The sequence below is a fragment of the Mobula birostris genome, chromosome 5, assembly GCF_030028105.1.
Source record: "Mobula birostris isolate sMobBir1 chromosome 5, sMobBir1.hap1, whole genome shotgun sequence".
Taxonomy (NCBI): Eukaryota; Metazoa; Chordata; class Chondrichthyes; order Myliobatiformes; family Myliobatidae; genus Mobula; species Mobula birostris.
Genome location: NC_092374.1, coordinates 172,033,133 through 172,051,728, shown reverse-complemented (window position 1 = coordinate 172,051,728; position 18,596 = coordinate 172,033,133). Strand labels below are relative to the sequence as shown.

At 39.8% G+C, this 18,596-nt stretch overlaps 1 protein-coding gene across 1 annotated transcript in view; it reads right to left on the bottom strand.

Annotated features, from left to right (window-relative positions):
* Positions 1-6,405: 6,405 nt before the first annotated feature.
* The window catches only part of atp6v1ab (ATPase H+ transporting V1 subunit Ab), a 40,707-nt gene continuing 28,516 nt past the window's right edge, over positions 6,406-18,596 (bottom strand). Inside the window, exons 12-15 of the mRNA XM_072258873.1 lie at positions 16,535-16,738; positions 14,906-15,000; positions 11,004-11,175; positions 6,406-9,559 (exon numbers count right to left, since the gene is read on the bottom strand). Of these exons, the coding sequence (XP_072114974.1) occupies positions 9,467-9,559; positions 11,004-11,175; positions 14,906-15,000; positions 16,535-16,738 (564 nt within the window). The 3' untranslated portion in view covers positions 6,406-9,466. The remainder of the gene's footprint in view (positions 9,560-11,003; positions 11,176-14,905; positions 15,001-16,534; positions 16,739-18,596) is intronic.

The following is an 18,596-nucleotide window of genomic DNA, read 5'->3' as shown; positions in this document are numbered from 1 at the left end:
CCATACAACCTTGCCCAGGCCTGCGCCCTGGAGAGGACACTCCAGCGTCGCCTCACCGCGAACAACAGACACTGCTCTTCCAACACAGACTGAAGCAAGACTTTCCAGGCGCAGATCCATGGTCTCGTGAGACTAACAGATGCCACCTATGTAGTTGTGCACAGACACAACAGCCTTTGACAAGGTTCTGCACATGAAGCTGCTAAACAAGAGCCTTTGGTATTACAGGAAACATACTAGCATGGATAGAAGATCAGTTGACTGGCAGGAGGCAAAGAGTGGGAATAAAGGGGGCCTTTTCTGGTTGGCTGTCAGGGACTAGTAGTGTTCCTCATGGGTTGGTGTTGGGACTGCTTCTTCTCATGTCATATATATCAATAATTTAGACATTTAGTACATGGTCCCAGTTGATAGTAAGAAGTGATTGATGAAGGCACTGTTCGGGAGTGAGTATAGGGAATTGCGACCAGTGATCCCTGAAGAGTCATCATCGTTGTTTCCAGGATTATTTGTGACTTGAATGGGAACTTAGAGGAATTGTTGCAGCAACTTTCATTTCCATTCTAGTGTTTTAAATAGTTTTGATTAACATAGAAACATAGAAAATAGGTGCAGGAGTAGGCCATTCGGCCCTTCGAGCCTGCACCGCCATTTATTATGATCATGGCTGATCATCCAACTCAGAACACCGCCCCAGCCTTCCCTCCATACCCCCTGACCCCCATAGCCACAAGGGCCATATCTAACTCCCTCTTAAATATAGCCAATGAACTGGCCTCAACTGTTTCCTGTGGCAGAGAATTCCACAGATTCACCACTCTCTGTGTGAAGAAGTTTTTCCTAATCTCGGTCCTAAAAGGCTTCCCCTCTATCCTCAAACTGTGACCCCTCGTTCTGGACTTCCCCAACATCGGAAACAATCTTCCTGCATCTAGCCTGTCCAATCCCTTTAGGATCTTATACGTTTCAATCAGATCCCCCCTCAATCTTCTAAATTCCAACGAGTACAAGCCCAGTTCATCCATTCTTTCTTCATATGAAAGTCCTGCCATCCCAGGAATCAATCTGGTGAACCTTCTCTGTACTCCCTCTATGGCAAGGATGTCTTTCCTCAGATTAGGGGACCAAAACTGCACACAATACTCCAGGTGCAGTCTCACCAAGGCCTTGTACAACTGCAGTAGTACCTCCCTGCTCCTGTACTCAAATCCTCTCGCTATAAATGCCAGCATACCATTCGCCTTTTTCACCGCCTGCTGTACCTGCATGCCCACTTTCAATGACTGGTGTATAATGACACCCAGGTCACGTTGCACCTCCCCTTTTCCTAATCGGCCACCATTCAGATAATAATCTGTTTTCCTATTTTTGCCACCAAAGTGGATAACTTCACATTTATGCACATTAAATTGCATCTGCCATGAATTTGCCCACTCACCCAACCTATCCAAGTCACCCTGCATCCTCTTAGCATCCTCCTCACAGCTAACACTGCCACCCAGCTTCGTGTCATCTGCAAACTTGGAGATGCTGCATTTAATTCCCTCATCCAAGTCATTAATATATATTGTAAACAACTGGGGCCCCAGCACTGAGCCTTGCGGTACCGCACTAGTCACCGCCTGCCATTCTGAAAAGGTCCCGTTTATTCCCACTCTTTGCTTCCTGTCTGCTAACCAACTCTCCACCCACACCAATACCTTACCCCCAATACCGTGTGCTTTAAATTTGCACACTAATCTCCTGTGTGGGACCTTGTCAAAAGCCTTCTGAAAATCCAAATATACCACATCCACTGGTTCTCCCCTATCCACTCTACTAGTTACATCCTCAAAAAATTCTATGAGATTCGTCAGACATGATTTTCCTTTCACAAATCCACGCTGACTTTGTCCGATCATTTCACCGCTTTCCAAATGTGCTGTTATCACATCCTTGATAACTGACTCCAGCAGTTTCCCCACCACCGACGTTAGGCTAACCGGTCTATAATTCCCCGGTTTCTCTCTCCCTCCTTTTTTAAAAAGTGGAGTTACATTGGCCACCCTCCAATCCTCAGGAACTAGTCCAGAATCTAACGAGTTTTGAAAAATTATCACTAATGCATCCACTATTTCTTGGGCTACTTCCTTAAGCACCCTGGGATGCAGACCATCCGGCCCTGGGGATTTATCTGCCTTCAATCCCTTCAATTTACCTAACACCACTTCCCTACTAACATGTATTTCGCTCAGTTCCTCCATCTCACTGGACCCTCTGTCCCCTACTATTTCTGGAAGATTATTTATGTCCTCCTTAGTGAAGACAGAACCAAAGTAATTATTCAATTGGTCTGCCATGTCCTTGCTCCCCATAATCAATTCACCTGTTTCTGCCTGCAGGGAACCTACATTTGTCTTTACCAGTCTTTTCCTTTTTACATATCTATAAAAGCTTTTACAGTCCGTTTTTATGTTGCCTGCCAGTTTTCTCTCATAATCTTTTTTCCCCTTCCTAATTAAGCCCTTTGTCCTCCTCTGCTGAACTCTGAATTTCTCCCAGTCCTCAGGTGAGCCACTTTCTCTGGCTAATTTGTATGCTGCTTCTTTGGAATTGATACTATCCCTAATTTCTCTTGTCAGCCACGGGTGCACTACCTTCCTTGATTTATTCTTTTGCCAAACCGGGATGAACATTTGTTGCAGTTCATCCATGCAACCTTTAAATGCTTGCCATTGCATATCCACCGTCAATCCTTTAAGTGTCGTTTGCCAGTCTATCTTAGCTAATTCACGTCTCATACCTTCAAAGTTACTCCTCTTTAAGTTCAGAACCTTTGTTTCTGAATTAACTATGTCACTCTCCATCTTAATGAAGAATTCCACCATATTATGGTCACTCTTACCCAAGGGGCCTCTCACAACAAGATTGCTAATTAACCCTTCCTCATTGCTCAAAACCCAGTCCAGAATAGCCTGCTCTCTAACTCATTAATTCTCAGTGACAAGCCATTACTGACTAGGGTTGACTTTCAAGGGACTATTTAGATAATAGAGATAAACTTTTCAAGTTGTAACATACAACATATTTAATTCAGGCAAAAGGGATTACTACTCAATTCAGAACTGGTTTCATAGAAGATAGAATGTGGATTGTAGAACACTACAGTACTGTATAGGCCTTTTGGCCCATGATGTTGTGCCAACTTTTTAGCCTACTCTAAGATCAATCTAACTCTTCCCTCTTACATAGCCCTCCATTTTTTCTGCCTTTCTAAGAGTTTCTTAAATGCCCCCAATGTATTTGTCTCTCCCACCAACGCCACCCCTGCAGGGTGATTCATGCATTCACCACTCTCTGTGCAAAAACCTTAACTCTGACATCTCCCAAGACATTCCTCAAAGCACCTTAAAATGATGCCCCCTGGTATTCTCCATTTCTGCTTTGAGAAAAAGTCTCTGGCTATCCACTTGATCTATGCCTCTTATCATCTTGCAACCTCTATCAAGTCGCTTCTCATCCTCCTCCACCCCAAAGAGGAAAGCCCTAGATTCTCTTCATATCCTCATACGACATGCTCTCCAATTCAGGTAGCATCCTGGTAAATCTCCTCTGCACCCTCTCCTATAATAAGGTGACTAGAACTGAACACAATATTCCAAGTGTGGTCTAACCATTGTTTCATTAAGCAGCAACATTACCATGAACTCAATTCCCCTATTTAATGAATGCCAACATGCCATATGCCTTCTTAACAACCCTATCAATTTGCATAGCAACTTTGAGGGATTTATGGACTTGGACCCTAAGATCCCTCTGTCCCTCATATTGCTAAGAATCATGCCATTAACTCTATACTCTGTCATCAAATTCACCCTTCCAAAGTGAATCACTTCACTTCTCCAGGTTGAACTCCAGGGTTTAAGGATAGTTTTATGGAGATCTTTATTTAGTAATAAAAACAAAAATAACTTGCATTGTTTACTGCCAGTTTCAGGGGACAGCACAAACCATTTCAATGGAAGCTAAAACATAATCATGTTAAAATGGGAACAGTAGAAGAATGCTTTAATGTGCCAGAAGAGGAGAGATTGCCTCTTCAATACTACTGGGCTGGGCGGACCTCCTGCTCTTCTCCCGCTTATACATTTGTATTCAAAGTTCTCTCCAGCAAGTTGTCCTTTCTAATGTTGTGTCAGTTTCCATGGTATGCTGATGGTACCGAATTCTGTATTTCAGATTTTCAACTTCTTTTGCTTTTGGTTACCTCAGGGAAGGTAAAGACCTCTCATGCACTCGATAAACACTTCACTGGGTACACCTACTTGGTAATGCAAATATCTAATCAACCAATCATGTGGCAGTAACTCAATGCATAAAAGCATACAGACTTGGTCAAGAGGTTCAGTTGTTGTTCAGACCAATCATCAGAATGAGGAAGAAATGTGATCTTAGTGACCTTGACCATGGAATGATTGTTGGTGCCAGATGGGGTGGTTTGAGTATCTCAGAAACTGCTGGTCTCCTGGGATTTTCAAGCACAATAGTTTGCAGGGAGTGGTACAAAAAACAAAAATAAAAATCCTGTAAGTAGCGATTCTGTGGATGAAAACACCATGTTAATAAGAGAGATTGGAGGAGAATGGTTCAAACTGGCAGGAGGGTGACAGTAACTCAAATAACCACGTTACCCTAATGGTGAGCAGAAGAGCATCTCTGAATGCACAGTATGTTGAAGTTTAAAGTGGATGGGCAGAAGACCATAAACATACACTCAGTGGCCCCTTTATTAAGTACAGGAGGTACCTAATAAGTAGCCACTGAGTGTATATTTACTGAGTTAGATAGCATTTTTCTGATTAAAATGCTTCAGATGTCTGGGTTCAGTTTACACATCACATATAATTTCCTTTCTCGATTTTGTTTTGAAAAATCTCGTCAATTGTTGCTGGATCTGGCCATGAGTTTCAGTGATATAATTGGACTTTGAAGGATTCTTGAGCCAAACCAGAGAAGAAAATGCCTTGGCAATAAATAATCAGACACACATAAATTTGGATGAGACCATTTTGAATTTCCACAGTGACCTTAAGCTCCTGCCATTTCCAGTCGTCTCTAAGAACAGTACACTCAGGACTCCAGACTTATGTGTGAAAGTATATTCCCACAGATTTCCTTTGCACCTCTGGTCTCTTGTCTGACACTCTCCCACCACGGGAAAAAAATAGCAAATATCTACTATATCCACGTTAATTCTGCTTATCTATCAGTATCCCAGCCTCCTCCCCTCCAAGGAAAACAAGTCCAGCTTATCCCATCTTGTCTAGTGAAGCACTACAAACTAGGTAACACTCGAGTCTTTCCTCTGCACCCTCTCCACTGCAGTGTCATTTTTCCTGTAGTATGCTAACCAGAACTGCACATAATTCTAACCCGATACTTTATAAGTTCTCTTGATGTGAAAGGAGTGTTGTTTTGTGGGAAGTTCTGAGCATGATAGTTAATGTTCAGCTAACATGACTCATTGATGACTGAGAGAGTGAAATCGTCTCACAAAAGGCAGTCCTGTTTATTTTACAACCTGGTACTGTGGAATGATTACTCAAGCATTTCAGGCACTGGTTAAGGAGGAACAATCATACAGAATTAGATCAATTATTTTTAATCTCAGTTACCTTTGCCTGCCCTGGAACAAATTAGAATAGATTGGGAGGATGAAAGGTGATTTGATATAGGTGTATACGATAAGAGGCATTGATAGAGAGGACAGTCAGCACCGGGCAGAAATGGCTAACGTGAGAGGGCATAATTTTAAGGTGATTAATGGAAAAATAGAGGGGATGTCAGAGGTAGTTTATTTTGTTTTACAGAGTGTTAAGTTCATGACACGAACTAATGGGAGTGGTGGTAGAGGCAGATATGTTAGGAACATTTGCTAAGACTCTTAGATGGGCACATGGATGTAAGTAATGTGGAGGGCTATGTGGGAGGGAAGGGTTAGATTCATCTGAGAGTAGGTTAAAAGGGTCGGCAGAACATTGTGGGTGGAAGGACCTGTATTCTGGGTGGAATTGTGGGTGAAAGGTCCTGTTCTATGATGGCATGAAAACTATGTATTTCACAGTATCTTGCTACACGTGACAATAATAAACCAACTATCAAGCCCAACTTTTCCTCTCCCAGTAAGCCAACAATTCTACCAACCAGCCCTTCACACATAATGGAATGCTTCAGAATTGTTTCAAGATCATCTGGCATCCTTCAAGTCACAAATCAAATTAAACCCCACCCTTTTGCACTGTTCCTCAGATCTTTATCCTGTGGATTATATCCTCATGTTACTAGCGTAAGACTCCTTTTCAATAATGTTGAGTGTTGTACTTAGGGCAAACAAAGCCCATGGCACTGAAAACAAATCACTACTGATCATTGAACACAATTACAATTTTATTTAGCTTATTTTTTTTTACAATTTTGCACAATGACTAAATTTTAAAAACATAACTATCCTGTGCATGAGAAACAATTTCTTGAAAAGTAAATTAGAAAATCAAACAATTATTGCCTTACATTAATCACGATGTTATTTTATCACCACTTTAAATTCCAAATATATTCTTAAAATCTGATAGAGCAATAATTAATTACACCCACATATCATTTCTATTTGCTGCATTAGGATTTCACCATGAATTGGATCAGCGGGATTGAATGAAGCGCAGTGACTAGCTGTTTTCATACTGCAGGAATCAGAATTACATGTGCTTTCTGTTTACAAAAATGGTGTTATTTGAGGAAACCACATATTCTGTTCTAGGTCCTTCATTTGCCGCAGATATTTATTATTTGCACTTGTTTTTCCTTTTTAGTCAAAGATCCAACATTCTAGACCAAGCTAGCAAAGGTCAGACAGATTTCCACTGGCTTGATTCCTTTCAGCAATTTCACAGTGAAAGTGTTAAACATTCTTTACAAAGCTACTGCATTAACATCCTTTCAATTTTTTTTTGGTGAAAAAGAAAAATCACAAAAGCACCAAGGGCCAAATCCAAGTTATTTACAGCATCGACTTTATTTCTTTTACCTTCGACAAATTGAATCCTGGACATTTAAGTGAACAATTGACCAATGAATATACAACTGAAAGTGATCTTGATAGAATCTTCAAACCAAGTTTTAAAAAAATGTAGTCTACATTCCAAGTTTTATTAAGATAATGAGTATTGCACATTTAAGAATATTTTCCAGTTGGTAAAATAATATATTGGAAATTAGTTTAATCTATTTTGAAAAATACAAGTTGGTTGTCAAAACTGGACTGAAAACAAATAGACAATTCTTACATTGTATTAACGACAGTAGATTTATAACATAAATTAGTATATCGAACTGGCATGAGCCTTAAGCATGGCAATGTTCTTGATCCTGTGTAATGAGCACTAAATTCCATATTAATCATAGTGATTTCTTGTTAACCTTGTATGGGACTTCAAAATATTAACTTGTACATTAACTATTTAGCTTACTAACACTAACTTTCACTCTAAACTCTGCTCACTTTGTTCTCAACTCCGAGAGGAATGCTTTAACCTGACTTTCATACATCTTTTGCTTTATATTTAAAACTATCATACACAATCACTAAAAGCAAGTTTCTTTTACCAATCAGAATTTTAACAACAGAGCATTGGGAGTGTAATGAACAGTTCCAAACATCACATTTTAGGTAAAGCAGAGCAAGGACAAAATCCTTCCACTAGATATAAAAGCAATGAGACAATCTTTTTTTTTTAAAGTAACACTGGACTCATTATCTTCAAAATAATATATCCTACTGTAGGTTTAGCGATCCAGTAACAATACCAACAAATGAGAAACCAACACTCAGCTCAGACTTAAGCTTGTTTACCATGAAGTTCAGTGTTTTAGTCACAGACCAGTCATACCTTATGAACTAAAATCAACCCGTGCAGACAGAAAAATGTTACCCATCAGTTAAAATTCTGAGAGAAAGGCCATGCTTTTGGGAGATGCAACTGGAAGATTCTGATGGTCAAACAAAATGAAATTTAAGAATACAAATGTAGTTACTCAACAACATGGGTAAAAGCAACAAAGCGAACCCAGTTTTAAACAGGTTACACTAGGTTTGTTGTTGCATATACCAAATATACAAATTCTATAACTTCTCCACAAATCCACCTTTCTGGTTTGAAAAATTTGTCTCACCAAGTTAATGATGGCGTCATTGTATTCCTACATGCAGTGCCAATTATCCTTTTGGTGCTGTTTTCTGAATCACACCCTTGACTGTTATATAACCCAGTTTAACTATTTCTCAACAGAAAAACAGATTGGGAAATTGAAAATATTTCACTGCACCTTTTTTTATTGCCATAATTTTATATTTTAACTTGGCTTTCCAAAGCCTCCTTGGCCAAGTAACATGCCTTAGAATCAATCTCACAATCCAATAAAAACAAGATCAGTTCACATTTGACAGGTTTCTGAAACCTAGAGGTGACCTGCTGTAATGGTAATGTAGTATTAGGCTCTTCTTCATATGGATAAAAGTGGCTCTTATTGAAAACCTCCAAGATTGTCAAAAGCCACTGAAGAATCAGATTCTGAAAACACTAAGTGTACTGTAAATGGAGATAGAATCAGGGCAGAATGCCAAACCCTGTGCTTTGTATAAAATCCAAAGGTGGAAAGTTATGCAAAGCTTACATTACCAGAGACTAAAACTTATCTTGTCCAACAAATAAACCATCTGAAGGCTATCTTTGGTTCTGCATTTAGGGTTTGTTATAGGTTCAAATACAGAGTTGGTCAATTATTGGAATCCAACAAAGATAAATTCTCCATGTGTCTCTTTAACACAAACTCGAACATCTGGTGCTGAGAGTGGAGCTGGCAGACCTGCTATTACCGGACTTCCCCTTCCCCACAGTTTCATTCTGGCAAAAAGTCACAAGACTTTATCACACATGGTGATTGTTTCACAAAAGTGCTTCATGCCAAAACAGTTAATTCTGAATGCTGTGATTTCAGCCAATGAAACTACAAGATTAAAGCTTTATGATGATGACTACTCTGAACATGTACAAAAGCCTAATATAACCAGGATACTTTACAGTTCATATATGCCAGTGGCTTATGAAATGAGATGGTGGTTACAGTTACATTAGCAGTGGTTAAAAAGTGAACTTGACTTGTGATTTATAGAAAATAAAAAGCATACAATCCCAGTTATGGCAGAGACAGAATACTGATAACGTGTTTCACTACTGGTAAGCAGACCCCACATTTGTACCAACACATCCAGAATAAACTATATCTATCTGTCTGAACAGAGAATTAATAACCAGACATTGAATGCAACACGTGAGTTAAATATAGAAAAGGAATGCAAGGAAACAAAAATAAAACATAAATACTGGGAAAAAACAGGTTTTGTTTCAAGTATTCTCAGTGAAAACCCATTTTAATCTTCTAGACTACGGAATGCAGTTTGCATGTCTTCATAAAGTTGTAGGTAGTCTGCTTTGATTTTTGCCTCACCATCCTTCACTGGGTCCTGGAAGAAAAGATTATTCACATCAAGAGATAATTCAGATATGCTTCGCAAGTAGCAAGTCACAAGTGAAATCATGTTTCATGTCAGTTTTGGTACTTATTTCTGAAAATGTCCTAAAACTGCACTTTTTTCTCTACAACAGGGTACTGTGACATGTTTGTTAGGTTACTGGTCTGATACAAGGGCCTGAAATGTAGATCTAGGGACAAATTTGAATTGCAATAGTGCAGTAGGGAATTTAAATTTAAATTGGCAAACTGTTTATTATTGTCATATGTACTGACGTACATTGAAAAACCTGTCTTGCATGCAAATCATTACAACAGTGCATTGTGGTAGAACAAGGCAGTGCTGAATAAAGTGCTATAGTTACAGAAAAAGTGCAGTGCAGGTGGACAATAAGATGCCATGTCATTAACAAGGTAGATTGTGAGGTCAAGAGTCCATCTTGTTCTTATAACAATGGAATAAGAGTTGTCCTCGAGTCTGGAGGTACGAGTTTTCATGCTTCGTTATCTTTTGTCTGATGGAAGGGGGGAGGAAAAAGTAGGCATCTTTGATAAAGTTGGCTGTTTTTCTGAGGCAGTGAGGAGTGCAGACAGAGTCCAAAGAGGGGAGACTGGTTTCTGTAACGTGCTGAGCTGTGTCCATAACTCCTTGCAGTTTCTTGTGGTCACAGGCAGAGTAGTTGCCATGCCAAGCCGTGGTGCATAAGAATTTGTCAGGGTCAAAGGGGACATGCCAAATTGTTAACTAAATTTGGAATAAAATGTATCATCCAATTGTGAACATAAAACTACTGACTATTTTTCCTTATTAGAGTCTGTGATGTCAGGACAGAGTTGCAACGGACCCATATGGTACACAATGTCCCATACCTGCCACTTATCCCATGACGCTGACACAGAATGCCAACTATCCTGTATTTCCAGAGGCTGAAGGAAAAGCTAAGAGTCTCTAGTGCAGATGATTCCTTAAAAGATGATTGTGAAAATCACCTCTGCCACAACCTGCTGTCTATCCAGTTCCCACATCTTAAGTGATGTTGGGCATGGGAACCCAAGTTAGATTTTCACTGGCACTGACTAATCTTAATTAACTTTTTTTAAAAAAAAGATTTATTAAAGGCATAATGGGCTGAAAAATTCTTTGCCTTGGCCCTCCTTCCTGATGAGACGAACAAATATAAATAAACCTGAGGGATGCCTTGTAAGCAATGAAGTTTTTTTTTCCAGATCAGGCGAGGAGACACTGTGTACATCTTAGCTGGGGAGTTTGAAATGTTTGCCTCAAATTAAAGAGTGATTAAGTAGGTTTGTGAAAACTAGCTTTTATATATTTTACCTTTTAGATTTCATGGTCAGATATTAGGAATGGGTAACCAACAGATTTTATATAAGCACACAAGAAGGCTGGAGAAAACCACATTTATTTTCATGGTTACCTTGAACTTCATGGAGCTCAACCTGTACAGAATCTCTCCCATATGCTCACGGATAATTGACCATGTGATCTTGTTATCACTTTGTGCGGTTGACTCCACTGCATGTCGAGCCATATCATAGAAGCCAATCATATTTGACAGCATACCGACTGTTTTATAGAAAGGACAGAAGCTTGGGGAAAATAAGAGAACTTTGTAAGAATCCAACAACAATAATCTTACTTCCAAACTCATGGTTTAACAACTCTGTCATTAAAAATAGAGTACAGGACTTAGCCATTTGATGCCTTGCACATGGCCAATTTTTTTTTTACTTCATTGCAGTTTTATACCAACCCCATAACTCTTGGTTCCTTCAGCATGCAAAAATCTATGCAGGTCTTGAATATACTCTGACTGAATTTACACAGCTCTTGGATGGAGAATTACACAAATTCACAACCCATTTTGGTGAATAACTTTTTCCTCATTTCAGTCCTGAATGACTTAAGATTATGAGAACACTCAGTCCTCTTTTATTGTCATTTAGAAATGCATACATGCATTAAGAAATGATATGTTTCTCCAGAGCGATATCACAGAAAACAGGACAAACCAAAGACTAACACTGACAGAACCACAGAATTATAATATATAGTTACAGCAGTGCAAAGCAATACCATAATTTGAAGAAGAACAAACCATGGGCATGGTAAAAAAAAGTCTCAAAGTCCCTGAGTCAATTGACTCCCGAGTCCCTGATAGCAGGCGGCAAAAGGGAGAAACTCCCTGCCATAAACCTCCAGGCACCGTAAACTTGCCGATGCCTTGGAAGCAGCCGACCACAGCCGACACTGAGCACGTCCGTCCGAAAACTTCGGGCCTCCGACCAGCCCCTCCGATACAGCCTCCCGAGCGCCTTTGACCTAGCCCCAGCTGCTGAAACAAGTAAAGCCGAGGATTCAGGGCCTTCTGCTCTGGAGATTCCGGTTACTACACAGTAGCAGCAGCAGCGAAGCGGGCATTTCAGAAGTTTTCCAGATGTTCCTCCGTACTCTCACGTCCGTCTCCATCAAATCAGAATTGTGCACGGTCCCCTACTTGACAGATTACAGATATCATTCACCGGAGAGGCCGCACGCGCTGCCGTTGCGATGCCATCTTCTCCTCCTTCTTGAATAGTTATTTTGAGACAGTGACTAATCCCAGCCAGGGAAACAGGATCCCTGTAACTAAGGCCCATTTGAATTTTGTATGTTTCAATGAGATTACCTGTCAGTCTAAATACCATGTACAAAACCTAATCTACTCAGTCGCTCAGTATGGGACAATCTCCTAGTCAAAACATCAATCAGAATCAGGCTGATTATCACTGACATATGTTGTGAAATTTGTTGTTTTCCAGTAATACAGTGCAACACAGAATATATACTACAACCAATAATAAAAAATATATACAAAAAAATTAAATAATTATAGCACTGCCACCCAGATTAATATCATCAGCAAACTTACACGTAATAAACTTGATCCACTCAGTCGACCACTGAACAGCTGGGACTCCAGCACCAATTTCTGTGTTCCCCAATTAGTTAAAGCTTCATAACCCAAAAACGACCCTTTTATTCCTAATATGTATCTCTCCATTAACAAATCTTTAGCTGATACTTCCAAATTCTTGTACAGTAATTTTATTAATAACCTCACATGCCATCTTATCAAAGGTCTTCTGTACATCCATGGTCCCTCCCTCATCTCATTTACACCTTCAAATCAAACTACAGGCTTCAAACATGAGTTTTCTATAACAATTCCAGGTTGAGTCTTTTTAATCCCGTTATTTTCTAAATATCCCATTACCACTTCCTTAACAATTGTTTCTAAAACATTCCCTGCCATTAATATCAGGCTAACTAGTCTGTAGCTCACCCATTTCTTCCTTTGTTAAGGAACAAAGCTACTTTTATTACCTTACAAATCAGTAAACAAATCGCTTGGACAAAACCATACAATATTGCTCTACAGAATGTTGACCAGGTGCAATCTACTCCCTGACATCCTTCCTTCAGTAAAAGTAGCAGCAAATCAAGCAGTTCATTGTCCAAGATTATGGCTTCAGCTGTCATCCACGATCATGGCCGCCATCATTCAATCCCTTTTACACCGTACTCAACCATTTCCCTGCTTTCCATCACAATGCCTAAAATGCAAATTTAAACATAATTTCCACAATTTAATCCCATCAAGCACCTTTTCATTTGTACTTCCTTCAACCTTTTCTCACTGAAAAACTCTTCCCAATCGCCCCATATCCATCTCATTAAATTCATGCAGTTTTGAATAGTCATAATATAATCATTAGAATTCCAGTTAACTGCTACACCATTAGGAATCCCAATTTATTTCTTCTCTCTAAAACCAGAAAGAATGATTGTCTACAACTCCAAGGAAATAACTCTTTAAAAAAGCGGAGATAGTAAAAAAAAACACTCTACACTAAGAACCGCAGTGGTATTCATACAAACAATCACCACTTCTGGCAGCTTGGTTACCAAATTGGAAAAGCCAGGACTATACTTGCACAGTATGGAAACAGGTGCTTCAGCCCAACTCATCTAAGCTGACCAGTGTCTTCCTGAACTAGTCCCATTTGCCTGCATTTGGCCAATATCCGTCTAAACCCTTCCTTTCACGTACCTACCTAAATAGTTTTGAAATGTTGTAATTGTACTGCTGTTATTTCCTCTGGCACCTTGTTCTAGATACCCACCCTTTGTGATAAACTTGCCTCAGCTCTCCCTCATCATAAAATTCTGCCCTCTAGCTTTTAGACTGCCCCTACCCTGGAAAAAGACTGTCAACCCATCCTATCATTGCCACTCACCTATCAGTTTGTTTGTTCCAGGGAACCTTGTCTCAGCCTATTCTGCTTTTCCTTACAAGCCAAGCCAACAGTCTAGCAACATCCATGTGGACTTTTTCTACACACACTCTTGGTTAATCATATTCGTCTGATAGTAAACTGAACACCAGAACACCTTGTCCATCTGTGACACTGCTTTCAGAGAATTATGTACTTGTCAACCAAGGTCTCAGTGTTCTCCAGGGCCTTGTTATTTACCATATAAAGCCGGCCCTAGTATATCTTTTCGAAATGAGCCACTTCACACGAGTTAAATTCCATCTGCCACTTCTTGGTCCACTTTTCCAGTTGATCAATAACCTGTTGTAACCTTAAACAACCTCCTTCACTGTCCACCACATCACCAGGTTTGGTGTTGTCAAACTTCCTAACGTGTTGGTGATGCTCATGGTAATTCCAGGCATGGCTAACATTTTAGTTCTCTCCTCTATGAAAAAAAAGTCAATCCCCAGACATCTGTCTCTGGCAATATCATTAAATAGTTAGTGATGTGACATTGCACATAAATCATTGCAACAATATCTCTTTAGTAAAACAATCATTCAGCATTGTCTGAGACACTATAGAGGGAAACAATACAAACTTTCCGGTATTTTCAACTATCCAGCAAATACTTTCATTAGCAATGGAAAAAAAATTTGGAATAGTCCAAAACAGAAAACCTTTCTCTCATCACTACCAATCACTTCAACTATACAACAGAAACAAACAAGCTGCAACTGATTGCTAAATATTGCCAAACAGGTTTATAAGCAGAGTAATAACAGAAAAAACAGAAAATACAGAACACACGAGTCAAACAGCATCTTGAAGAGTTAACATTCTACTCCTCACACAGATGAGAAACACACGTTTAGCTTCATCCTCTAGACATCCTGCTTTATGCCTAAGTTTTGTTTTATTTTGGATTTTTAGCATTTCATTTTTGTACTGGATGATATTCTCAATTCAAACTTCACTCAAAAATAATTACATCATTTGTTGGGATTGAGACACTTACCGATCATAGGGAGTGTATCCATTCTGTTGTAGGAAATCATCCTTTATCAACTTTGCTACCTCCAAAGTTATTTTATCTGTCTCTGCCAGAGATGCCTGCACAGAAATTTAGACATTTGAAATAATCATCCAAATCCAGAAAAAATTGTCAGAGATCATCCCTTCAAATCAGGAGCCAAAGATTTTAGTTTCACTTATAACATATATTGTAAAATGAACAAAAAGAAATTGCCTAAAATAAAACTGACTTTCACACTGCACAGAGTATGCAACTTCAGTAGTCTTTCAGAATCCAAAACTTCTTTTAAGCCATAAAATAGAAGGAAATAAAGCAGCCTTATAGCACAACTACTTTAGAGGAAATGATAGTTCAGTTAATTCAATTTTAAGTCACTATGAAATGACTTTAAAATGAAAAATAAATTCAAACTTAACTTCTCAAGCTACTTCTAGGCTAAAATGATTGAATACAATCACCATTCCAATCCATTTCCATGTGAATTGCTCCGATGTCACAAAGTGGAAATTCCACACTGCAGAATGAGAATGTGGGGATAGGTGATTTTATGATCTGGGAGACAGCCAGCATCAATGTAGCACAATAATGTATACCCAGAGGGTATACTGCCAATATCCAGTGCAAGAGCAAGGGAGTGACTTGTAAAGTAAGTTGTTGTAGTACACTTCAAAACAAACAAGTAGGGCAAGGTCTGAGATCCTGTAAGTGTTCTTGGGTTCAGATTACGATTTAAAAAGCAGAACCTATTGGCTCAATCTCTTGACTTTAGCACAAAGATAGGGTGTACCAACCGGACCTAGTGTCCCGTAGAAAGGATCAGTAGAAGGTTAGAAAGTGCTAACAGTTTTAAGCTAGTAAGAAGTGGATGACCAAAAAGAAAAACTGGGATGACATTTCAGGTTATGAAGCTTTCATCAGTATACTGATGAAAGATCGCCCACCCAAAATGTTTATTGCTTCTTTTTCTGGAGATGAAACCCGACCTGCTGAGCATTTCCACATAGAGTGGCTGGTGCGAATGGTATGGTTGAATGTAAGAGACTGAAAAGTATATGAGGTAGAAGGTAACAGAACGTCGTATTGATATTTAGTGGAGGGAAGAGGCTTGAGTGGAACATAAATATCAGCATGGTCTGATAAAAGATTAGCTTTATCTGTCACATGTTCACTGATACAGCGAAATTCCTGTTTGCATCAACAACCAACACAGTTTTTGAATGTATGCTGGGGGCAGCTCGAAGTGTCGCCAACATGGCATGCCTTCGAATTTCCTAACCCTTACTAATCCACGTGGCTTTGAAATATGGGAGGAAACCAGAACACCCAGAGGAAACCACAGCAATCACAGGGAGAAGATGGATACTCCTCACAGACAGTGGTGGGGATTGAACCTGATTCCTGGCATTGTAAAGTATTATGCTAACCCACTACGCCACCGTGCCAACTTATTAGATCAAACTCCCTGATTCTGTACTGTATATCCTATCTGCTTTTGGTACCTAGGATTTGTGTGATTCAAAAGGATCAGCTGGTAGGAAACTGGTTTGTGTATGCATGCTTCCCACTTCTACAGAGAAGCCTGTAAAAGCCACTATTAAACAACAAACTCACTTTTCCGACAAGCTGGACAATTTCTGCGAGGTCCTCTTCTTCCTGCAGGATCTCTTTAGCTTTGGTCCTCAGTGGCACAAATTCAGTGAAGTGCTTTTCATAATACTCATCCAAAGCACGGGTATACTTGCTGTAGCTGATTAGCCAATTGACTGAAGGAAAATGCTTACGCTGAGCCAGCTTCTTATCCAAGCCCCAAAATACCTCAAGGACAAAGTTAGCAAACAAAATGGTGAAGCCAATTTTCATGATATCAAAATGTCAAAGAAGAAGACTGTTAACAAAACAGACCTTCCATTCCAAAGAGCTTCAATATTATAAATTGTGCAAGGGGTAAAAGAAAAAAGACAAATGACAAAGAAACCAAGAGCACAAGCTAAAGACTAGAAAATCCAATTGATGTAGTCTGTAATCCAGAGAATTCAATCTGTTTTGTACACTATACCTCTTGATTAGATAAGTATCAAGACATGACACCAACATTATCCAATGCAATGTTTTATATGAGAGGGAAAGGGAAATCAGATATTGCAGATAACCCTGTGGCCATTCTTTGCTTTGGATACTGTTTTGTGCAATGACCTACCAGGGGAAAGCTGCAGTGACTGGTCTCTGGCACTGAGTTTGGGTCTGTGGCTTGGAAGGGAAGGGGGAGAAGAGGAGATTAGTGGCGATAGGGAATTCAATAGTTAGGGGAACAGATAAGAGATTCTATGGATGTGAAACAGGCTCCCAGAAAATATATTGTCTCCTAGGTGCCAGGATCAAGGACACCTCAATGGCAGAGTTTCAGATTGGTGGATCATTGGGATTTCTTCTAGGGGAGGTAACACCTGCATAAAACGGACAGGTTAGACATGAGCTCGGTAGGGACCAATATTCTTGCAGGCAGATTTGCTAGAGCTGTTGGGGAGGTTGGTAGGGGAATGGGAGCCAGTGTGATAGGTCAAAGGATGGAGCAGTTGGTATAACGGTAAGTGTAGAGAGACAGTGAGGAAGGATAGGCAGTGGATAGGGCATAATTGCAGTCAGCTGGATGGGTTGAAATGTGTCTATTTTAATGTGAGAAGTATCAGGAACAAGGGTGATGAAAGAACATCAGATCAGTGCATGGAACTATGAGATTGCAGCCATTACAGACACTTGGCTTGGTGAAAAATAGAAAGTCTGAGGGTAGAATGAGGGTAGGACTGTTCAGCGAAAGAAGAGGAAATGTGCCTGGGGTCAGAGAAAGTAGAGGAGATCCTTAATGAATACTTTGCTTCACTATTCACCAAGGAGAGGGTCCTTGATGAATGTGAAGATAGTCTAGAACAAGCTAATATTCAGGAACATGTCAATGTTAAGAAAGGATGTGCTGGAACTCTTGAAAACATTTTATGTCCCTGGGGCCAGATGAGATATACCCCAAGTTACTATGGGAAACGAGGGAAGAGATTGCTGCACCTTGGGCAATGATCCTTATATCCTCACTGGTTGCTGGAGAAGTAACAGAAGATTGGAGGGAGGCAAAGGTTATTCCTTTGTTCAAGAGAGGCAGTAAGAATAATCCTAGGAGTTAAAGATCAGTGAGTCTATATTAGTGGTGAACAAACTATTGGAGAGGATTCTTAGGGACAAAACTTATGAGAATTTGGAGAAGCATAGGCCCATTAGGATTAGTTATCATCCCTATGTGAGGGGCAGGTCATGCCTGAATTCTTTGAGGAAGTGACAAAACATATTGATGAACTAAGAGCAGTGGATGGGTGTATATGGATTTTAGCAAGGTATTTGGCAAGGTTCTCCATGGTAGACTCATATAGAAAGTCTGGAGGCATGGGATACACTTTCAAATGAAGTGATATACTTTTGAAGGTTGAACCTGAAGGCAGAGTACAGGGTTAATGGCAGGATTCTTAGCAGAGTGGAGGAAAAGGGATCTTGGGATTCATGTCTATAGATCCCTCAAATTTGCTGCATAAGTTGATAGGATGGTTAAGAAGGTGTGAGGTGTAGTGGTCTTCATTCGTCAGGTGATTGAGTTCAAGGGTCGAGAGGTAATGTTGCAGATCTATATAAC